The sequence below is a fragment of the Cupressus sempervirens genome, chromosome 10 (assembly GCF_028749045.1).
Source record: "Cupressus sempervirens isolate cs-2001-9-10 chromosome 10, ASM2874904v1, whole genome shotgun sequence".
NCBI classification, from domain to species: Eukaryota; Viridiplantae; Streptophyta; class Pinopsida; order Cupressales; family Cupressaceae; genus Cupressus; species Cupressus sempervirens.
In genome coordinates, this window is record NC_143127.1 from 69,334,262 (window position 1) to 69,352,575 (window position 18,314).

At 30.3% G+C, this 18,314-nt stretch overlaps 1 protein-coding gene across 1 annotated transcript; it reads left to right on the plus strand.

The window, feature by feature from the left end:
• Positions 1–14,859: 14,859 nt before the first annotated feature.
• Positions 14,860–17,671, plus strand: LOC149532619 (palmitoyl-acyl carrier protein thioesterase, chloroplastic-like). The gene is made up of 6 exons (XM_089805743.1): positions 14,860–15,285; positions 15,460–15,593; positions 16,554–16,667; positions 16,787–16,958; positions 17,078–17,146; positions 17,402–17,671. The coding sequence occupies exons 1-6, from the start codon at positions 14,860–14,862 to the stop codon at positions 17,669–17,671; spliced, it is 1,185 nt and encodes a 394-aa protein (XP_089661869.1).
• The last annotated feature ends 643 nt before the right edge of the window (positions 17,672–18,314 follow it).

The following is an 18,314-nucleotide window of genomic DNA, read 5'->3' on the forward strand; positions in this document are numbered from 1 at the left end:
TTGAGGGGAGGCTACATTGCTTCTCTTCCCATATCTTCCTATAAGGATGATTCCTTGTCTTTGGAGTTTGATTCACTTTCATACATGGAAATGTTACCTTGTTTGCCACCTTATTTTGGACATACACTAGATTGGCTTGTGGCATCTACATTCATCAAGGACTTGTCAACATATGAGCAAACTTTAGAGGCAACATCCATAGCATACTACATATGTATTCCTCATCCATCTTCCTATCCACAATCAGAAGTATACTTGCACCTATACTTGGTGTATCTTCTTCCTAAAGGAAGAAATGTCATTTGTAGGTATTGGATACTTTTTTGTCTTCATGACATCCTTGCAAGGGATTATTCAATATGGGGGGATACCATCATGTATTTTTTCTTATGGGGGATATATGCTTGTACATGCATGATGTATGTCATACTAGGGGGGTCTTGATTACTCCATCCTTGCATGCATCTTGTATTTCTTCATCTCTCTTTTTGGAGGAGGTTTTTCTCATGAGGTTTTCCCTCTTTCTCCATTTTTCAAGAGATTGCATTGCATAGCATTGTATGTAGATTATTGCATTTGTACATGGATACCTAACATGGCCTAGTAGCCAGGATCCAAATTGCATCTTGCATTTATCTTTGTGAGCTTAAGTGCAATCCCCTAATTTGCACTTAAGGGGGGGTGTTAAAGTGTAAATAATAAATTATTATTACACTTTACTTAAGTTTACTTAGGATAATGAATTTTTATATTAATTTTCATGTAGACACTTAGGAATATGCATAGACATATGAGTTTTCTTATTGACAACATAGGAGTTAGTAAATTATTTAAGCACATGGTATCTACACCATCTCTTTATGAGATTCACCTATGTAAAATTATCCTCTCATCATTGCACAAACTCTTGTTCTCAATAGAGGATAATCCACTCATGGTGGACATGTGCTCAGTTGGTATGCTTAACTCTTTGCTGACTCCTAGTCATTCTAGTTGCCTTTATATATAGACACTTCTAGTGTGTATTCATCTCATATCCAATTATCTTATATCCAATCATTAGATATCTATTATCATTTTGATCATTATTTAGATTCTCATTTGATCATCATTAGTATCTCTTGTACTATCTATTGAGCTTCTTGATCTTGGTGTTGAATTATTACCTTAGGCAAATTCTTACATGGTATTAGAGCTATACCAAATTGTTACAAGCATGATTGTCTAGGAGCTTGTATCTAATGTTCTTTAAGAAAGTATCAAATGGACTATAAAGGATATCAAATTAATAATACTCATGATGTGGTTGAGTGGTGCAAAACACATTTTACAGTGCCAACAAATATAGATAACACGTCATCACAAGTAGAGAGAGTCATACCATTCAGAGTGTTTTGGGAGGTATTAGATATAAATTAATTTTCAAATATTATAATTGAATCAATTTTATACTTAATATGTTGTGTCATTAGTAAATTATGGTACACACATGTTTAAAACTCATTTTTTACATATGTATGTGTGGACCTTACATTTAGGTGTTGATAGAAGATGAATGCATGCTTGCAAGAGCATAGAGAAGATGCGATCATTGCATGTAGTTATGAGTATAGATGTGTGGTCATTGTACATAAGAGAATACTCATGTTTTTATCCTGATTGCATTGATGAAAACTATGATGGTTGTAATAATCAATAACATGGATATGTGGGTTAATGGACTTTGGTACCATTAAATGTTATCAATACGAATGAGTTTGAGGATGAAAAATGTGATGATATTCCATTGATTTCTAGTGATTATGACCATATTTTAGAATTGATTAGAGTTGGTATTTATTTCATAATTTTTGATTTATATATATATATATATATATATATATATATATATACACACACTCATATACATGACACATGGAATTTATATACATATGTACTTTGTGTGGGCAATGTTTTTATAGTCATGGTAGAATTTGAAAATGTAGAAGGTGTTTTATCTATTATTTATTACGTTGCACCATACAAAGAGAGAATCTAACAAAGATTGAAATAAGGGGTGGAATTATGTTTCCCATAGGTTAGTATATAGTTGAATCATGTATGTGTATGTACATCTATTTTTTTTTATGATTTCAAATTTATTGACTTATTTGATTGACTAGTATGTAGGTTCTGTTGATGTACAAGGAACATATTTGAAGCAAAATAAAGTACTTAAGAATGGAATTGTTTCAACTAATTACCAACCTAATAATAAGGTATATTAGTATAGTAACCATGTTATTGCTGCTAGTCTAACTCTTCATCCAATAAAAGGACCTAGAATACATAAGTGGAGGCTTGATATTGGTGATCACAAGAAAATATTAAATGTTATCTAGTAATGAGATGACCCACTTGATAGGAGATAGAAACAACTTGTTGAACTATTTGAAATCTGAAATTTGGTTCAACAATTTGAAATTTGGTTGAAATTAGGACTTGTAACTAATTTTATATTACTTTTACTCTTTCATTTAACTTGTGTTCAATTTAAATTGTGATTCTTAAATAATTATAGTTCAATTAGGAACTTGTATGCAACTAATTAGGACATGTGCCTTGAGGGGAAGAAATTTGAACAATTGTCTTAAGGGGATGAAATTAGGACTTGTGTCTTAAAGGGATGAAATTAGGACTTGCAACTAATTATATATTACTTTTACTCTTTCATTTAACTTGTGTTCAGTTTAAATTGTGATTCATAACTAATTATAATTCAATAAGGAGCTTGTATGCAACTAATTATTACATGTGCCTTGAGGGGAAGAGATTTGAACAATTGTCTGAAGGGGATCAAATTAGGACTTGTGTCTTAAGGGATGAAATTAGGACTTGTAACTAATTATATATTACTTTTACTCTTTCATTTAACTTGCGTTCATTTTAAATTGTGATTCATAACTAATTATAGTTCAATTAAGAACTTGTATGCAACTAATTAGGACATGTGCCTTGAGGGGAAGAAATTCGAACAATTGTCTTAAGGCAATCAAATTAGGACTTGTGTCTTAAGGGGATGAAATTAGGACTTTTAACTAATTATATATTACTTTTACTCTTTCATTTAACTTTTTTTTAGTTTAAATTGTGATTCGTAACTAATTATAGTTCACTTAGGTACTCGTATGCAATTAATTATGTAAAGTTAATTACCTAACTGTAACAGTAACATAATCATAATCTAACATAATCCAACATAATCTATCATAATCTAACATAATTTCCAAAATAACAAAACATTATCCTTCACATAATCTAACATGTCAAAGAACATAATCCAACATAATCCTTCTAATCTAACATAATATAACATTATCCAACATAATCTAACATGCAAAAGAACATCTAATGTATTTAATCTAACATAATATCCAACATAATATAACATTATCCAACATAATCTAACATGTAAAAGAACATAGTCTAACATAATCCAACATAATGTAACATATAAGAACATAGCTATATATTTATGTCAATCATCAAACATGTAAAATCTGGATGAAAGTCTAGATCAAATAATCTATAATAAAAAAAAACTATGGATCGTCAGGTGCAGGACTATCATCATGATGTCTCCTCATAGTGTGGTCTAAAGACTAACTATTAGGATGCTCACTAGGATGTGTTGAACCCTATATATATCAAAGAGAAAGTGAAATCAATGTAGATGATTTCATATTTAATAAAATATCTCTTTTAAATTTACTTGAATTGCATGTAATTTAAATATTACATTTAAAACTCACATGTGTCTAATTCAAAAAAATTAAAATTTACTTGTCCACTACTGACATCATCAAATGAGTCTCAGTGATGTACACAATCGAGCATCAAAGATGGAGTAAAAAGAGGAATGTCCCACTACAATACATATATACATGTGTGCAAAAAATCATATTGAAACATGTACATGTGTAAATTATTAGTTGAACAAATGTTTGAAATTGAAATTTTAACATGAATGTAAAAAAAACTATGAATTTACCTATGTAGATGCTGGCATCTGATAACACTTAGATTTCCTAGCATCGATTAGGTCCACCAATTTATCTAGATTTGGCTGGGATAAGAGGCTATTGCTTGGGGGGGATATGAGTCGACTAATCTACCATGTGAAAGTTAATGTATGTAGTATGCCTGCATCTATATAGTGTGTAAACCTAAAATTAAAATTAAAATATGACATTTTTAATAAACTTGAAAAATATCAAGTACAAAGACATTTAAGAAACTAATATATAATACATGTAAACATGAAATGCACATAACATATGTACATACAGTACTACATGTGTGAACATAAATTAAATAATACACGCGTTGAAAGTTAAAATGTTACTTGGTTAGGTTAAATTAATTTGATTAGGGTTGAAATTCTTGAGGTTAATGTTTTATCATGAATATGAAACTTATATTATGTATGGTTATAGGGTTAATTGGTAAATTTTCATTAAGTTAGGGCTAGGAAAATATTTAGGGCTATAGGGTTAAAGTCCAATTGTGTGTTTAGAATAGTGTTCTATGTCTTGAGAGTAAGCTATTATGATAGGTTAGAGTTAGGGTTAGTGTTATAAAATTGTTAGAACTCTATCTAATTAGTGTTAAGAACTTAGAGTTAATTTTAGGGTTATGCTTAAAGTTAAAATGTTACCTTGTTAGGTTAAATTAATTTGATTAGGGTTTCAACATTCTTGAGGAAAATATTTACCTGGCTCCTAGGGTTAAAGGAGTGTGTGTTTAGAATATTGTTTTATGTAATTGATGTAGAGTACAATCTATTATGGTTAGAGTTACCTAGGGTTAACTAGTGTTATAAAATTGTACATAACTTATATAGTAAGATCGTTAGTGTTTAATATTAGTGTGAGACTTACGTTAGCATTATAAGTAGAATTATGATTCTAGGTAAATACCTAATTTAGCAACATTAAATGTTGAGTAAGTTAATATAACTAACCTATTACTTGGTTTAGTATTACCTAGGATTAAAAGGTAAATATGTTATTGTTCACTATAGTTATACATGGTTATGTATAGTTATTTCATTAGAAGCATGATTGAAATGTTACCTAGAAAGTTAATATAATGTTTAGGGTTAGTGTACAAATCTCTAGATTAATTTTTTAAGTTAGGAAATTCATAAATTAGCTTATTTTTTAGGGTTAAGAAGTGAGGATCATGCTGTAAAAATTTAGAGTTAGAAAATTAATATTCATGCTTAGGTTTAGTGATAATTTTGTGTTAAAATGATTTAAATTTATGCTTAAAGGTTTATGTTTCTAGGGTAACTTAGACTTTATAGTTACATGGTTAGAATCAACTTGTCTTCATTCTAGGGTAAATATATAATATGAGTTCATTAGAGTTAATATTAGGATTAAATTTACATGAGGGTTAACATTGTGATACATGCCATTTCTAGGGTGAGGATTGCATGATTATATATATTTAAATTAGATTAGGTTACATCTAGTCAAGGTTTAATTAGACTTTCAAGATTAGGGTGAGGAGGTCAAGGTGAAGTTTATAAAGTAGAGTTCATATTTGTGTGTGTTTGTGACAAGTAACCATTTTCCAACTAATGTTAAAGGGGTAACTCATTGAAATTAAATTATTGGAGGTAAGATGAAGATTTAAAAACACACACACACACACACACACACACACACACATGTGAATGTATATCAACTTAAATTTTAGTATATTACATTATTTGAATGTTTGTACATTGAAAATTTAAACACATGTGTACATATCCACAATATGTTCATGTATGTACAACATGATGTTACATGTATATATATCACATGTATGTGTGTGTGTGTGTGTGTGTGTGTGTGTGTGTGTGTGTGTGTGTAAATATATACATGATATATATGTACATATGTACACAAAAACATAGATAAATTGAAGCAAAAAACATATAAAATGTAAGTTAAAAATAAATTAAAAAAATGTATAAAACCATACTTTTTTCGAAGGTCAATAAATTTGGATACCCTTTCTTTGAACTTGTGCTTTCGATTGAAACTTGTTACAATAAAAAATGATAGTGTGGGGTTCGGCATGGGCCTTTTTCATTCTTTCCATGTTTTAATAGTTTTGATTGAAACTATACCACCCAACTACGAGTTTAATAAACTACGATTGGGTTTATAGTTTCAATCGAAACTATCATAAAAGTTTTGATCGAAACTTTTAAGATAGTTTCTATTGAAACTCAAAAACATCAATAGTTTTGACAGAAACTAATAAGTTTCTATTGAAACTTTTTTCTAAATTTTCTATTAAAATATTGAAGTAAAATTTCTGTGGTCGGGTGATTTTGGAGGATTTGCTTCCTCTGAGAAAGTGTAACCCACTATTGTGGGTTCACCTTAAGATAGGTGAGAACTAATTCACTCCATTTCTTAGAGTTTTGTATTGTCAAGGTAATTAAATCTTCCTCATCCATGATGTACTAATCAAGGGAAACCCCCTCGCCCCCCATGGCCCCCACCAACAAAAAACACAAAAAGTTTTTTGGCACTTTATACTAAGTGCATGTACAATTTCCACTTGTCAAAATGAACCAAAGTGGACTTTTGATTTTGATAGTTACAATAGAAATTATGAAGCTATAAATGACTCATAAAGATAAGACACAAGATCTCTCAGGGATCTAATTAATTACAAGTGTGAAAATTGGCCAAAAATGACCAAATACTAAAAGTACTATGTCTACTCAAAATTACTCCAAATTGATACTAGATCTAGAAAGTAGACAAATAATTATGCACTTAAAAAAAATAGCACATGAATATGTGTCCATATGAGCTTGAACAAAGCCTCTAAAGTTGTAGAAATTAGGATTTTCTATTTGTAGAAAATTTCAAGAACAAAGATCACAAACAACCTGCACCAATGTGCTGATCAAAAAATTCTAACCCAAAACAAAAAAAAATTGGTCAAAAAATTGAGTCTATATAAGGGAGATATCACTGTTTGAAAATCACCTCTATAATTATTTTTCTAGAATCACCACCATCACACCTCCAAAAAATAAATGACTCTAGATTTTACCTAAGATGTTTGATTTTGATGAAACAAAAGTTGATTTGGGGTTTCTTGGACCTTCTAAATGTGATGCCAAGATTTGATTTGCATGAACAAGTTCCAATCTTGACCTACAAAAAAATCTCTCCCATGGCTATGCAATGACACTCCTATAACTCTAATATTGTGTAAGAATTTGGTATAGCTCTGATACCATGTAAGAATTTTCTTAAGAAAATAATGCAACACCAAGATCTAGAAGTACAAGAGATAACACAAGAGAGACGAGAGATGATAAAATGAGCATCTCATTAATAATCAAATGATAATGGATTTTAGATAATTGGATGAATACAACATAGAAAAGCCTTGTACATAAAGGAAATCAAGAAGACTAGGAGTCATGCAAGAGATACGCATAACAACTAAGCACATGTCCACCAAGAGTGGATTATCCTCCATTATGCATGAATGTGTGTGCAATAATGAGAGGATAAGAATGTAAAGGTGTATCTCATAAAGAGATATGTTCAATTGGAGTGCAAACTACTTTGTTTTCTACATGAAAAATCATATGAATATGAAAAATTCTAGGTGTCTAAATGGCAACTAATATAGATATGCATTAACCTAAGTAAAGTTAAGTAAAGTGTAAATAGTAAATACTTATTTACACCAACAGATACATCATTTTCAAACATCATTTCTCTTACTGCCTCTGCTACTGATATGTTTCTTCTTTCAACATTCCCATTATGCTCAGGTCTCTTGGGTGAAGACAACTGTCTCTTGATTCCATTCTCTTCAAAATAAATGTTAAACTCTCATACTCTATTTAATCTCAAACATTTTATCTTAATACTAGATTCATTTTCAACTCTATTCTTGAATATCTTAAAATTTTCAAATGCTTCATACTTTTCTTTAAGAAATGCTACCCACATCATTCTAGTGAAATCATTAATAAAAATCATGAAATACCTTTCTCCATAGAATCCTCTTTTCCTTGAGGGACCACTCAAGTCATTGTGAATAATCTCTAGCTTCTCTATAGTAGTGAACTTCTTGCTGGGAAAAGATAACTTCTTAGCCAAGATACATTATTTGCAAACAATATTAGTAGGCTTTATTATCTTAGGGAGATCTCTAACTGCAAATGTGCTACTAAACATCACAATGTTATCAAAATTTATATGACAAAGCCTCCTATGCCATAGCTAACTATTATCCTCTTTAGCAACCAAACATGTTATTTCAATAGGATTTAACAAAAATACATTACCTTTAGACCGTCTTCTTGTTCCAATCATCTTACCATCTTTTTCTTTGATAATGCAAGTCTTCTTTGTAAATTGCAATAGATAATCTTTATCTACCACCTGTCCAACATTCAACAAGTTATGTTTATATCCATTAACAAAGTAAACATCATCAGTGTTAGTCTTACCATCAAGAGTAATAGATCCTATTCATATGATGTGACAGGCTACATTGTTACCAACTCTAACAATACCTCCATCATGATTCCTAAATTTAACAAACTTATTCATATCACCAGTCATGTGATGTGAACATCCACTATCTATTATCCAATTAGAATTCTTTTCAACTTGGGAAACTAGATATTTTTCTTCTCTAATATCTATGTCAAGATCATCTTCTTTAATGGCTACAAATCCTAGCTTATCATCACTTTTACTCTGAACTTTTTCATTAGATTCCTCATCTTCATTTGCATAAAAATAATTTATAGGTCTTTTAGGATTATTTTTTCCCTTATAATTTTCTCTCTTTTGGTACATTTAGATGCATAATGACCAAATTCATTACAAGTCCAACATTTAAAAATATTCTTACCATCTAGTTCTCTTCTTAAAAGAAGGGATATTCCTTCTTCAATCTTCTTATCTTCATTAGATTTGTTTCTATTGCTACTAGAAAATTCTCCATGTGTGCTCACATTTCTAGTTAGATTAGGCTGAACACTTAAAGCACTAAAATTTGTTTCAACTCAAGTCAATTCTCTATTTTGTCTCAGAATTTCTTCTATTGATTCCAATCTTCCAAGAAAATTTTCTCTAGAAAACTTCTCAGTATAGGGTATCATAAATTCAATCATCTGGATTGCTTGCTTGAATGGTGGTTTCAAGGTTTTCAAGATCTTCCATACGACCTCATCTTCTTCTTTGGATCCACCATATGGTCTAATTCCTACAACAATCTCAGATATTCTACCAACATAGCTTTTTAGAGATCCATCTTCCATCATTTTAGCATCTTGAAATGCACAAATCCAATTCTGTAATCTTATTCTCTTTGTATGTGTATCACCCTCAAAAGTAGATTTTAATGATTTCCAATTCTCATAAAATATTAATAGAGACTTTACCTAACTATATTCATTCTCAAGAAGGAATTATATTAAGGCTTCTCTAGCTCTCATATTTTCCACGAACATATTTCTTTCTTCTTCATTGCATTCTTAAAGCTTTTCTTCTTTTACAATTACCTAGCCGCTTTTCATCAAAAGCCAATAACCTAGACCCATACAAAACAGATGAGTCTTCATCTTATCCTTCCAACTATCATAGTTGACCCCATCAAATTTAGGACTATCCTTTCTAAAAAGATTCTTCATAGATCTCCCAAAGCTTTCTTAATCTTCAAGGACTTGATGCTATAATACCAATTTTTAGAATATATTGTCCATTAATATAATTGAGAGGGGGGGTGGAGTATGAATCAATTATCCAACTATTATTACAATTATAAACCTTAATCAAACTTAACCATGTGAACAATATAACTAGAAACCACAATAAGATACTTTTGCACAATAACACCATATATGTTAACTAGGGAAACCCTTGATTAGAGGGAAAACCTTAGTGGGGATGGTACCCACAAGATGATATACTAATATAAATATTCCTTGTTAGAGGATGGACCCTATTAGGAATCTATAAAAATATTAAGTACATATGAGTCCCTGTTAGGAGACTTTGAATCCCTATTAAGAGATTCCAACCTTATTAGGAGTGGTGCCAACCCTATTAGGAGTTGTAGAAGGTAGATAGACCCACTGTCCAAACAACTTGAAGGGAAAGACCAATGAACCCATTGTCCAAATGATCTCTATATTATTCCTTGCAAAATGATAGAATTGAATTATACTTCCTTCCTCTTTCTTTGTCATGTCTACCAAACTTCTTCTCCTTTTGATCTTGTAACTAGATCACAAATCTTGCATCCAATAATCCCTTGGATTGCTTACTCATATTCACCAAACACTCTACTCCTTTTTGCACATCACATGGACTATATACTTTTTATTCCCTTTTACAAAAAAGGAAAACATATTTCCTTTATATCATATCTTCAAAATAATTCCTTAAGTTAGCCTTGAGGCTTTCCCAATTAATTATAATAAGATAATTAATTAATTCACAAATACAACAACATTGTCAGCTCACAATCTAGATACAACTTCTTACATGTGCTACTTCAGGACCTGTACACTTTCTTACATCATCATAAGTCTATCCTTTGTTACTAGCTAACCGCACATCACTAGATTATATTTATGCTAGAAGATATAATATGATCATCAAAAACTACTTTCCATGCACTTTGTCTCTACACTATTATCTATAAATCACTTATAGCTTTCGTACATCTTTGACTTAGACTCTACACATTTAACCTCATCATCAAAACATAAGGTACACAATTTCCTTAAATGTGCTTCACTTTTACATCAAAACTCTATTAGTAAAAGTATGATCTATGTCTACTACTTTGGCAGTCTTAATAGAGTTATTGCTATGTTGTCATCAATGATAAACACAATCATGAATGCAACATGTAAATACTCTCCAATGCTTAGGATAATCCCTCAAAGGTTCATACCATCAACATTCATGCTAACATCCCCTAGGTGATAATGACCTAATTAGTCAATGAAATTCTTGGGTGATTTTGACCTAGCAAAGAAGTCTAATTTTGGACCCTCCAATAGTTGCGATGTGTAGGAAATAAACTATCTTACATGTAATCCTTCCTCAAAAATTAAAATATCTTTTATAAGGAGAGGTATAATAGAAAGCCTTACCCTCTCATTCAAGATATTAAGGATACTAATTCATCAATATCAATATAGAATGCAGTTATAACTTAGTAAGAAATAAACCATCATAAAGGCACTAAAGAAGAATTAAAGTTCATATCTCACACATTCAACATGGCATCCATGATTAACAATATCAAGTATAATCTACATGTCAATATTAAATTCATTATGAAGACTTAATACAAGGAATATTTATCAACATATAAAATCTCATTTTCAATATTCAATTTCAAAACTAGTATCTCACCCTTTAAGCTACACTTTTAATTCAAATATATTTGAATCCAATTTAAGATTAATTCTAAAATTGGGATTTGAGCTAGAAAAAATCCTATCAACCAATATTTATCTCTTTTTCACATGTAAGTGATAGCCTCTTAGGACACACACATCTTGTATCAAGTAGAGAAAATGGAGGCTTGTTGAAACCTAGTTTGAACATTTGAAAAAGAAGGACATGTGAATCTTTGACACATCATTGCATGAGACCTTTTTGATGAAATTTTTGGTAGATATTTTGAGCAACATCTTGATCCCAAAATTTAGAAATTTGGTCCACATTTGATATTGTAGGTCAAGGGAACCATGCAATATTATTGACGAAGATTTTCAATCTCATTATTTTTGTCATGGGTTCCTTTTTTCTTCTCCTAGATTTATGTCAAATTATTGCACATCTGATCTAAGATATATTTTTTATATTAATTTCTAAAAATTTCACATCTTTAGCCCATGATCTAGCACACAACTCACACCTTTCAATAGTCATTGTTAACCAAATCTGAAAGGGTTGAAATCACCTTATTCCTAACACTTTTCTATTGAAGTTTAACCAATTGGATCCACCCTCCTTGATTTAATTAAGAAGAAGAAATAGGTGAAATTCCTAGTTTGTATGCATAAGCTAGTGAACTCTATTCCATTTTCACTATTTACATTTTGATAATCTCAGTGCATCTTACATCATTCTTACTTTTGAATTTTATGTTAAGATATGATTTATATGCATGCAGTTGATTTAAAATATTAATTGATATTTTATTTATTGCAATGGTTTTAATTTATCATTTGATTAGAAATAAAATGGAAAGCTCTTCTCAACCCTAATTTGCAAAATGAATTATCCAAATTGACTAAACACAAGAAAGTGTTCAATGCAGAAATGGATCAAGTGATGGAAAATAGGGAGAGAGGAGGTTATATGATATTTCTATTGTGGGAGAGAATGTGCTTCAATCTTGAAATAGATAAAAGACAAATACTAACCTTGAATTTGGAATAAAGTTGTTTTCTGCTGGAAAATCTTGCAACTTGTTCTAGACTAGAAATGTCAAGATGGAGAAAACTCAAAAATATATTGTCTTTTTGAAGGGAGGTCAACCTTGACCCTATTAGTCGGGCACAATCTTACCCCAGGGCACAATCGTACCCCAAAAAGTTGACCTTGACCTGCACTTCTCTGATGAAATTTTTGTTTGTGAATCTTGCAAGTTTGACAAAAATGGTATCCAAATATGCTCTCCAATTCACTATTCCACACCTATATTTGCGAGAAAAATGGTTTTTTTGTTGGATGGGGGGTTTTCCTTAGTCAAACCCCATTTGGAATTAACCTTGAAATATAATTGAAATAATATATATGCATAAACAAAGTAAATGGAACTATTCACTTTTCTTATGTGGAAATCCTTGAATCCACAAGTACAGATGCTCCAAATATATGTAGAAATGTTTGCAGGATGTCTCAAATCAATGTCATTAGATCTTCAACACCAATCTTGAATGTATCTTTGCATAGAAGAAGGCGTGGATGAGGTTGAATCCTTCAAAGGCTAACAATGGATCTCCTTGATGAATTGGATGCTTAAACACTTGAATGCTTGATAGAACTTCACTTCATGGGATGATGAATGTAGAAAGATAATAGTTTTCCCAATATCACAATGCATCTTCTTACTTAGAGAAAAATGAGAGGAGGAGGCTTCCTTATATAGAGATCTAGCGCACTAATTCCTAGAGAAGGCCAACATAGGAGCATCAAATCCCATTTAACCTTAACCCCTAGAAATAGACCTAGATTAAATTAAATTTAAGAGTTTACCATTTCAAAACCCAAAACAACTATCCCAGAAGTGGGAAAAGAAACTTTCTAAAGTTTGAGATCCCGAAACTCCTACAAATTGAAAATGGAACCTAGGGTCAGGGACAAGGTTGACCCTATCGTACATTAGGGTCAAGGTCATCCTTGACCTAGATTAGGGTCAAGATCGACCTTGACACAGAAGGTCATTCTTGACCTAGAGACCAAAGCCCTTGGTTTCACAGAGCAATTTGTCAGAAATAGACTAGAAATAGAGAGAGAAAAGCAGAACAGAGGGAAAACAACCAAATCCATGCAAAGACCCATTCAAGGCGCTTGACATGACCCTAAACCATTTACTCGGAGGGCTAAATGCTCTTAACATGGAAGTGCTTCCATTTTAAGATGATACATCATTCTATTGGGATATTGCATCATATTTTAGCTTTGTCCATGGGCTCCACAACCCTTAGTCTTATATCTATTATCCCCATGAGAAGAATTTATAGACTTATTGCAACTAAAAATTTTAATAGAAAAGGTATAGAGCCTGAGTTGATTAGTGTCCATGAAAATTTGGGTGAATCATCTATGCCTACATTAGACACACCTAACATTGTGGGGAATAATTCTTCATATACCTCTCATAATGAGGATGATTCTTTAATCTACCAACCAAATGGCAAAGCTTGCACATGACTTGGATAAGCTTTAATGATGGATAGGTCATGAATACTCAAAAGAGTGAACTAATCTCATGAAAGTAATTTGAGGACTTCTGGTTTTTATTATTTAATTTGAATTAAAAAAACTATTTTTCTTATGATAATTATGAATGTGTATTAATAAATAGAAAATATTTTTTGTTAAAGCAAATTAAAAGATATGCATCTAAAATTTGTTGATATGATCAATCAAAAGAAAAGCTTCTTAATGTGTTGACATGAATATTTCCCTATCCACTTTGATGTGAGCACAAATCAAATAAACATGAAAAATAAATATAACCACTAACACAACAATTTAATATATCTATTTATAAATTGTCAAAGCATGTCACACTTAGAAATGACTATTCCATTTCGAAAAAATCTCTCTAAAAATCATTTAGACAACTCTTTTAGCAAGCTAATAATTTCTTTACAACTAATTATGCATATGATCTTATGAGGGAAGAATAATAAACAAATTTAATTAATACACCCAAAATCTAACTTCATAGATTTGAAAACCTAAAAGGAATAAATCTGAGAGCTTAAATATATAGTTGTACACACCGCAATGTTCTAAAACTCATCTTCAATCACTGTCTTTACAGATGCATCATTTATGATCGAGAAGAAAAACAATTCTTTGATGTAAAGCAATCAAACCGAATTCAGTAATGGAGCCTAAAAAGTTTTTGGTACACTTCTTCTTCTTCGACACGTCCACTCAACAATATCTTCCTGATCTAATTAGTTATTATCGTCCATAAAAAGCTAAGCCTGGTATTTCAATGCCAGCCCATTGTCTTTTATATATCTTTCTATTTGACTCAACGAGATATAAAAATAGTTAACCTTTGTCTATGAACATTGAAGGAGCAAAAATGGTGGTAAGTGCAGCAGCAATAATGATATCTTCTACAAGTTATCCATGCACAATACAAAACAAGAATTTCTTGTCTACGTCGTTGCATGGGATGACCAGGGTGAATGGTTTTAGGGTTTTCGACGTGAAGCCCAAGAAATTATCACCAATCTACAAGGGAGTTCGTGCCAATGGAGATTCCTTAATGGACGGTGTGAAGAATAATGGAAGAGCTGCCAACAGATTGGAAGTGAATGATCTGCATGGTTTTGTTGAAGAAGAAAACAAGAGAGAGTTGAATCCAGATTGGGTGGGAAGGTTTGTGGAAGACGGTTTGGTGTTCAGGCAATATTTTGCTATAAGATCGTATGAGATTGGTCCAGATAAAACAGTCTCTATTGAAACATTGATGAACCATCTTCAGGTCAGTAGAAGACTTTGCCAGTAATCTTAGGAATGGTTCCAAACCCATTTCATAAGAGTTATACATAACCCAATGTAATCTGTGGCTGAGTGATTCTCTAATCAAGAAACCTATTTATACTATCAAGAGAAAGTAAGTTTAAACTAATCATATGTTATCTTTTTGGATAAGCAGGAGACGGCCTTGAATTCTATTAGACTTTCTGGGCAAATAGGAGATGGGCTTGGTACCACTCCTGAGATGAATCGGAAAAATCTTATATGGGTTGTTTCTCGTACTCAACTGCAAATAGAAAGTTATCCTTCATGGTATTTCGTTATTTCTAGATCTCCTTTTCAATTCTGATAAAACAGAAACTCTCCATCTTTCTTTCCTTCTTTTTTTTTTAATACTTTAGCAATAAATATTGGACACTCTATATTAAATTGGAGATCAAATGGTTAAAGGGTTTTTTAAGATGTCAATTAGATATCTAGCTTGTACAAGGAAAATGAAAAAGGTACTAGCGGATCAGAAAGCAAATTATAATGCCAGATATGTAGGATTTTGCTCTTCTATGTTAGAAATTGTTGTATGTAAGATCTAGTTATTTTATTTCAAATATTCTTAGATTTTTATGATTTATACAAATATATTAATTATCTCTATAACATAAACTTATATAAAAATAAATCTTCTCAATATATATTTGAATTTAGTATAATTGTTAATTCTTTATTATTAAGATTGGACATTCTAAATTGAATTTGAAAATAAATAGTTAAAAATAATTTTCTGAGATTCTAATTAGAAATCATGTTTGCAGGAGAAAAAAGAAAAATGCGACAACAGATCACAAAACAAATAAAAATACCAAATATTATTACTTATAGAAGACCTCATTCTTGTATCTCAAATATTCTTGTATATAAGATTCAACTCTTTTAAATAAGATATAAAAGATTATGACTATAGGAAAAAGTAATACATTCCTAAATCACTATAGATAAATGATTCACTAAAAGAATCAAACAATGATATACTATACTAGATATTATATTGCAAATGTCTTGATTATGAAATTCTCATTCAAATGATTGGAATATTATGATTTTTTTCTCCTTTTAAAGAATATTTTTAATAAAATTGATGTAAATTTATTTTTAGAATATATCTATTGTCTAAGGTGTGCATGGTTTAATATTGATATAGAATTATAAGAGAAAATATTTGACTTTGTAAACACTACATTATTATAATTTCTCAAGACTAATATTTGTATTCTATAGGGGCGATATTGTAGAGATAGATACATGGGTGGATACATCAGGTAAAAATAGTATGGAGTGGTATTGGATTGCTCGCGATATAAAGAAAAATATTGTCCTTGTACAAGGGACCAGGTGAGATTGCTTAATTATGAATTCATGTATACTCTCCACATTTTCTTGATTTGTATATGTATTTTTTGTGAATAGATGATCGTAATTTTTAGTCTAATTTGATCATGTGTTCCATATAGCATTTGGGCAATGATGAATAAAAATACAAGAAAACTTTCAAAGATTCCAGATGGAGTTAGAGAAGAAATACAATCTTATTTCACCAAATCAAAATTAGTTGACAAAGAAGGGACGCAAAAGTTAAACAAGCTTGAGGATAGTACCACTTCATATATATGTTCAAATTTATCAGTATGTACTTTAATAAATTTAAAGAAATTTTATGTTGCATATTTTAAGAAAGAGATTATTAAATAAAATATCCATCTTAGACTTTGTTGACATGAGTTTACTTTTGATTGTACTTATAGCCACGTTGGAGTGATTTGGATGCAAATCAACATGTCAACAACATCAAATATATTAGTTGGATTTTAGAGGTAAACATTAGATATATTTGTGATAAAAATAACTATATATTTGAGTTAGATCTAACTCCATTTATTAAGTTTTTTTAAAATATTGAATTAAGGGGCTGACATATTTTTTTTTCAAATATGTAGGTTCTAGTTTTTCTTATATGATTATTTATTTATATTTAATATAATGATAATTTTTTATTTTTAAAAAAGTAAATTATGCAATAAATGACAACAATAATGTTTCCTAATATTGTTATTTTATGGTTTCTATAGAGTATGCCTAGTGCAATTCTACAAGACAATGAACTTTTTAGTGTAGCTTTGGAGTATAGGCGTGAATGCATGCTATCACATACTCTTCAATCATTATCAAGTCCACAAGTTTGTAATGTGATGGAATCTACTAAAGTGCCTTCAATATGTTGTAAGTCCACTCCTACATTACAATTTATCCACTTGCTTCGATTGCAAGATAATAAATTAGAACTTCTTAGGGCAAGGACTAAATGGAGGCCCAAGATATCTAAGGCCTTAAAAAAATAAAATTTGTTGTAATTTATATGCTACTTTTTTTAATTTCTTGATAATGAAAGCAATAAATTCTTGTACTTGATTATGAGGCATTGAATTTTAAACATCATTTATTTGTATATGATAATTTAAATTTTTAAAAATGAGTTTACATGAATTTCCCTTTCATTTTTATCATGTAAGTAAATAAATCTTCATCTTTTCTCTAAACCTTTCAATGTTTTATTATTGTGGTCTCTAATGTATATGACCTTCAAGGAGGATGAAGGTAGGTAAATGAGGATATTTTATTGTCTAAAATCCATGAAAGATACAAGATTGATTTGATATAACAATAAATTCAAACATTTAAAAAATGTAAATGAAACAAAGAGCACTTATAAATTCTTAATTGTCTTATTTTAGAATTTTTATGGAAATTTTCCAAGATTTTGTTAAAATTTTGATTGTACAATTAGGCAACTCTTTTTGAATCTATATTTGAATTTTCAATGAACTATGGATTTGTTTGGAGATTTTATCAAAATTGATTTTGGTCAAGTTTTGAAATTTCTTATAGTTTCATATAAGAACAATTGGCACATAGTGGCGTGTACTTGTCATAAATTACATTGTAATAAAAATAGTTATTGAAAATTATAATAATTAGCATTTG

Excerpts from the sequence above, each read along its gene's own strand:
- LOC149532619 (XM_089805743.1), top strand. The coding sequence starts at position 14,860 with ATGAACATTGAAGGAGCAAAAATGGTGGTAAGTGCAGCAGCAATAATG. Across the intron at positions 15,286-15,459 it reads CATTGATGAACCATCTTCAG|GAGACGGCCTTGAATTCTAT; the intron begins GTCAGTAGAAGA and ends TTGGATAAGCAG. Across the intron at positions 15,594-16,553 it reads ATAGAAAGTTATCCTTCATG|GGGCGATATTGTAGAGATAG; the intron begins GTATTTCGTTAT and ends TGTATTCTATAG.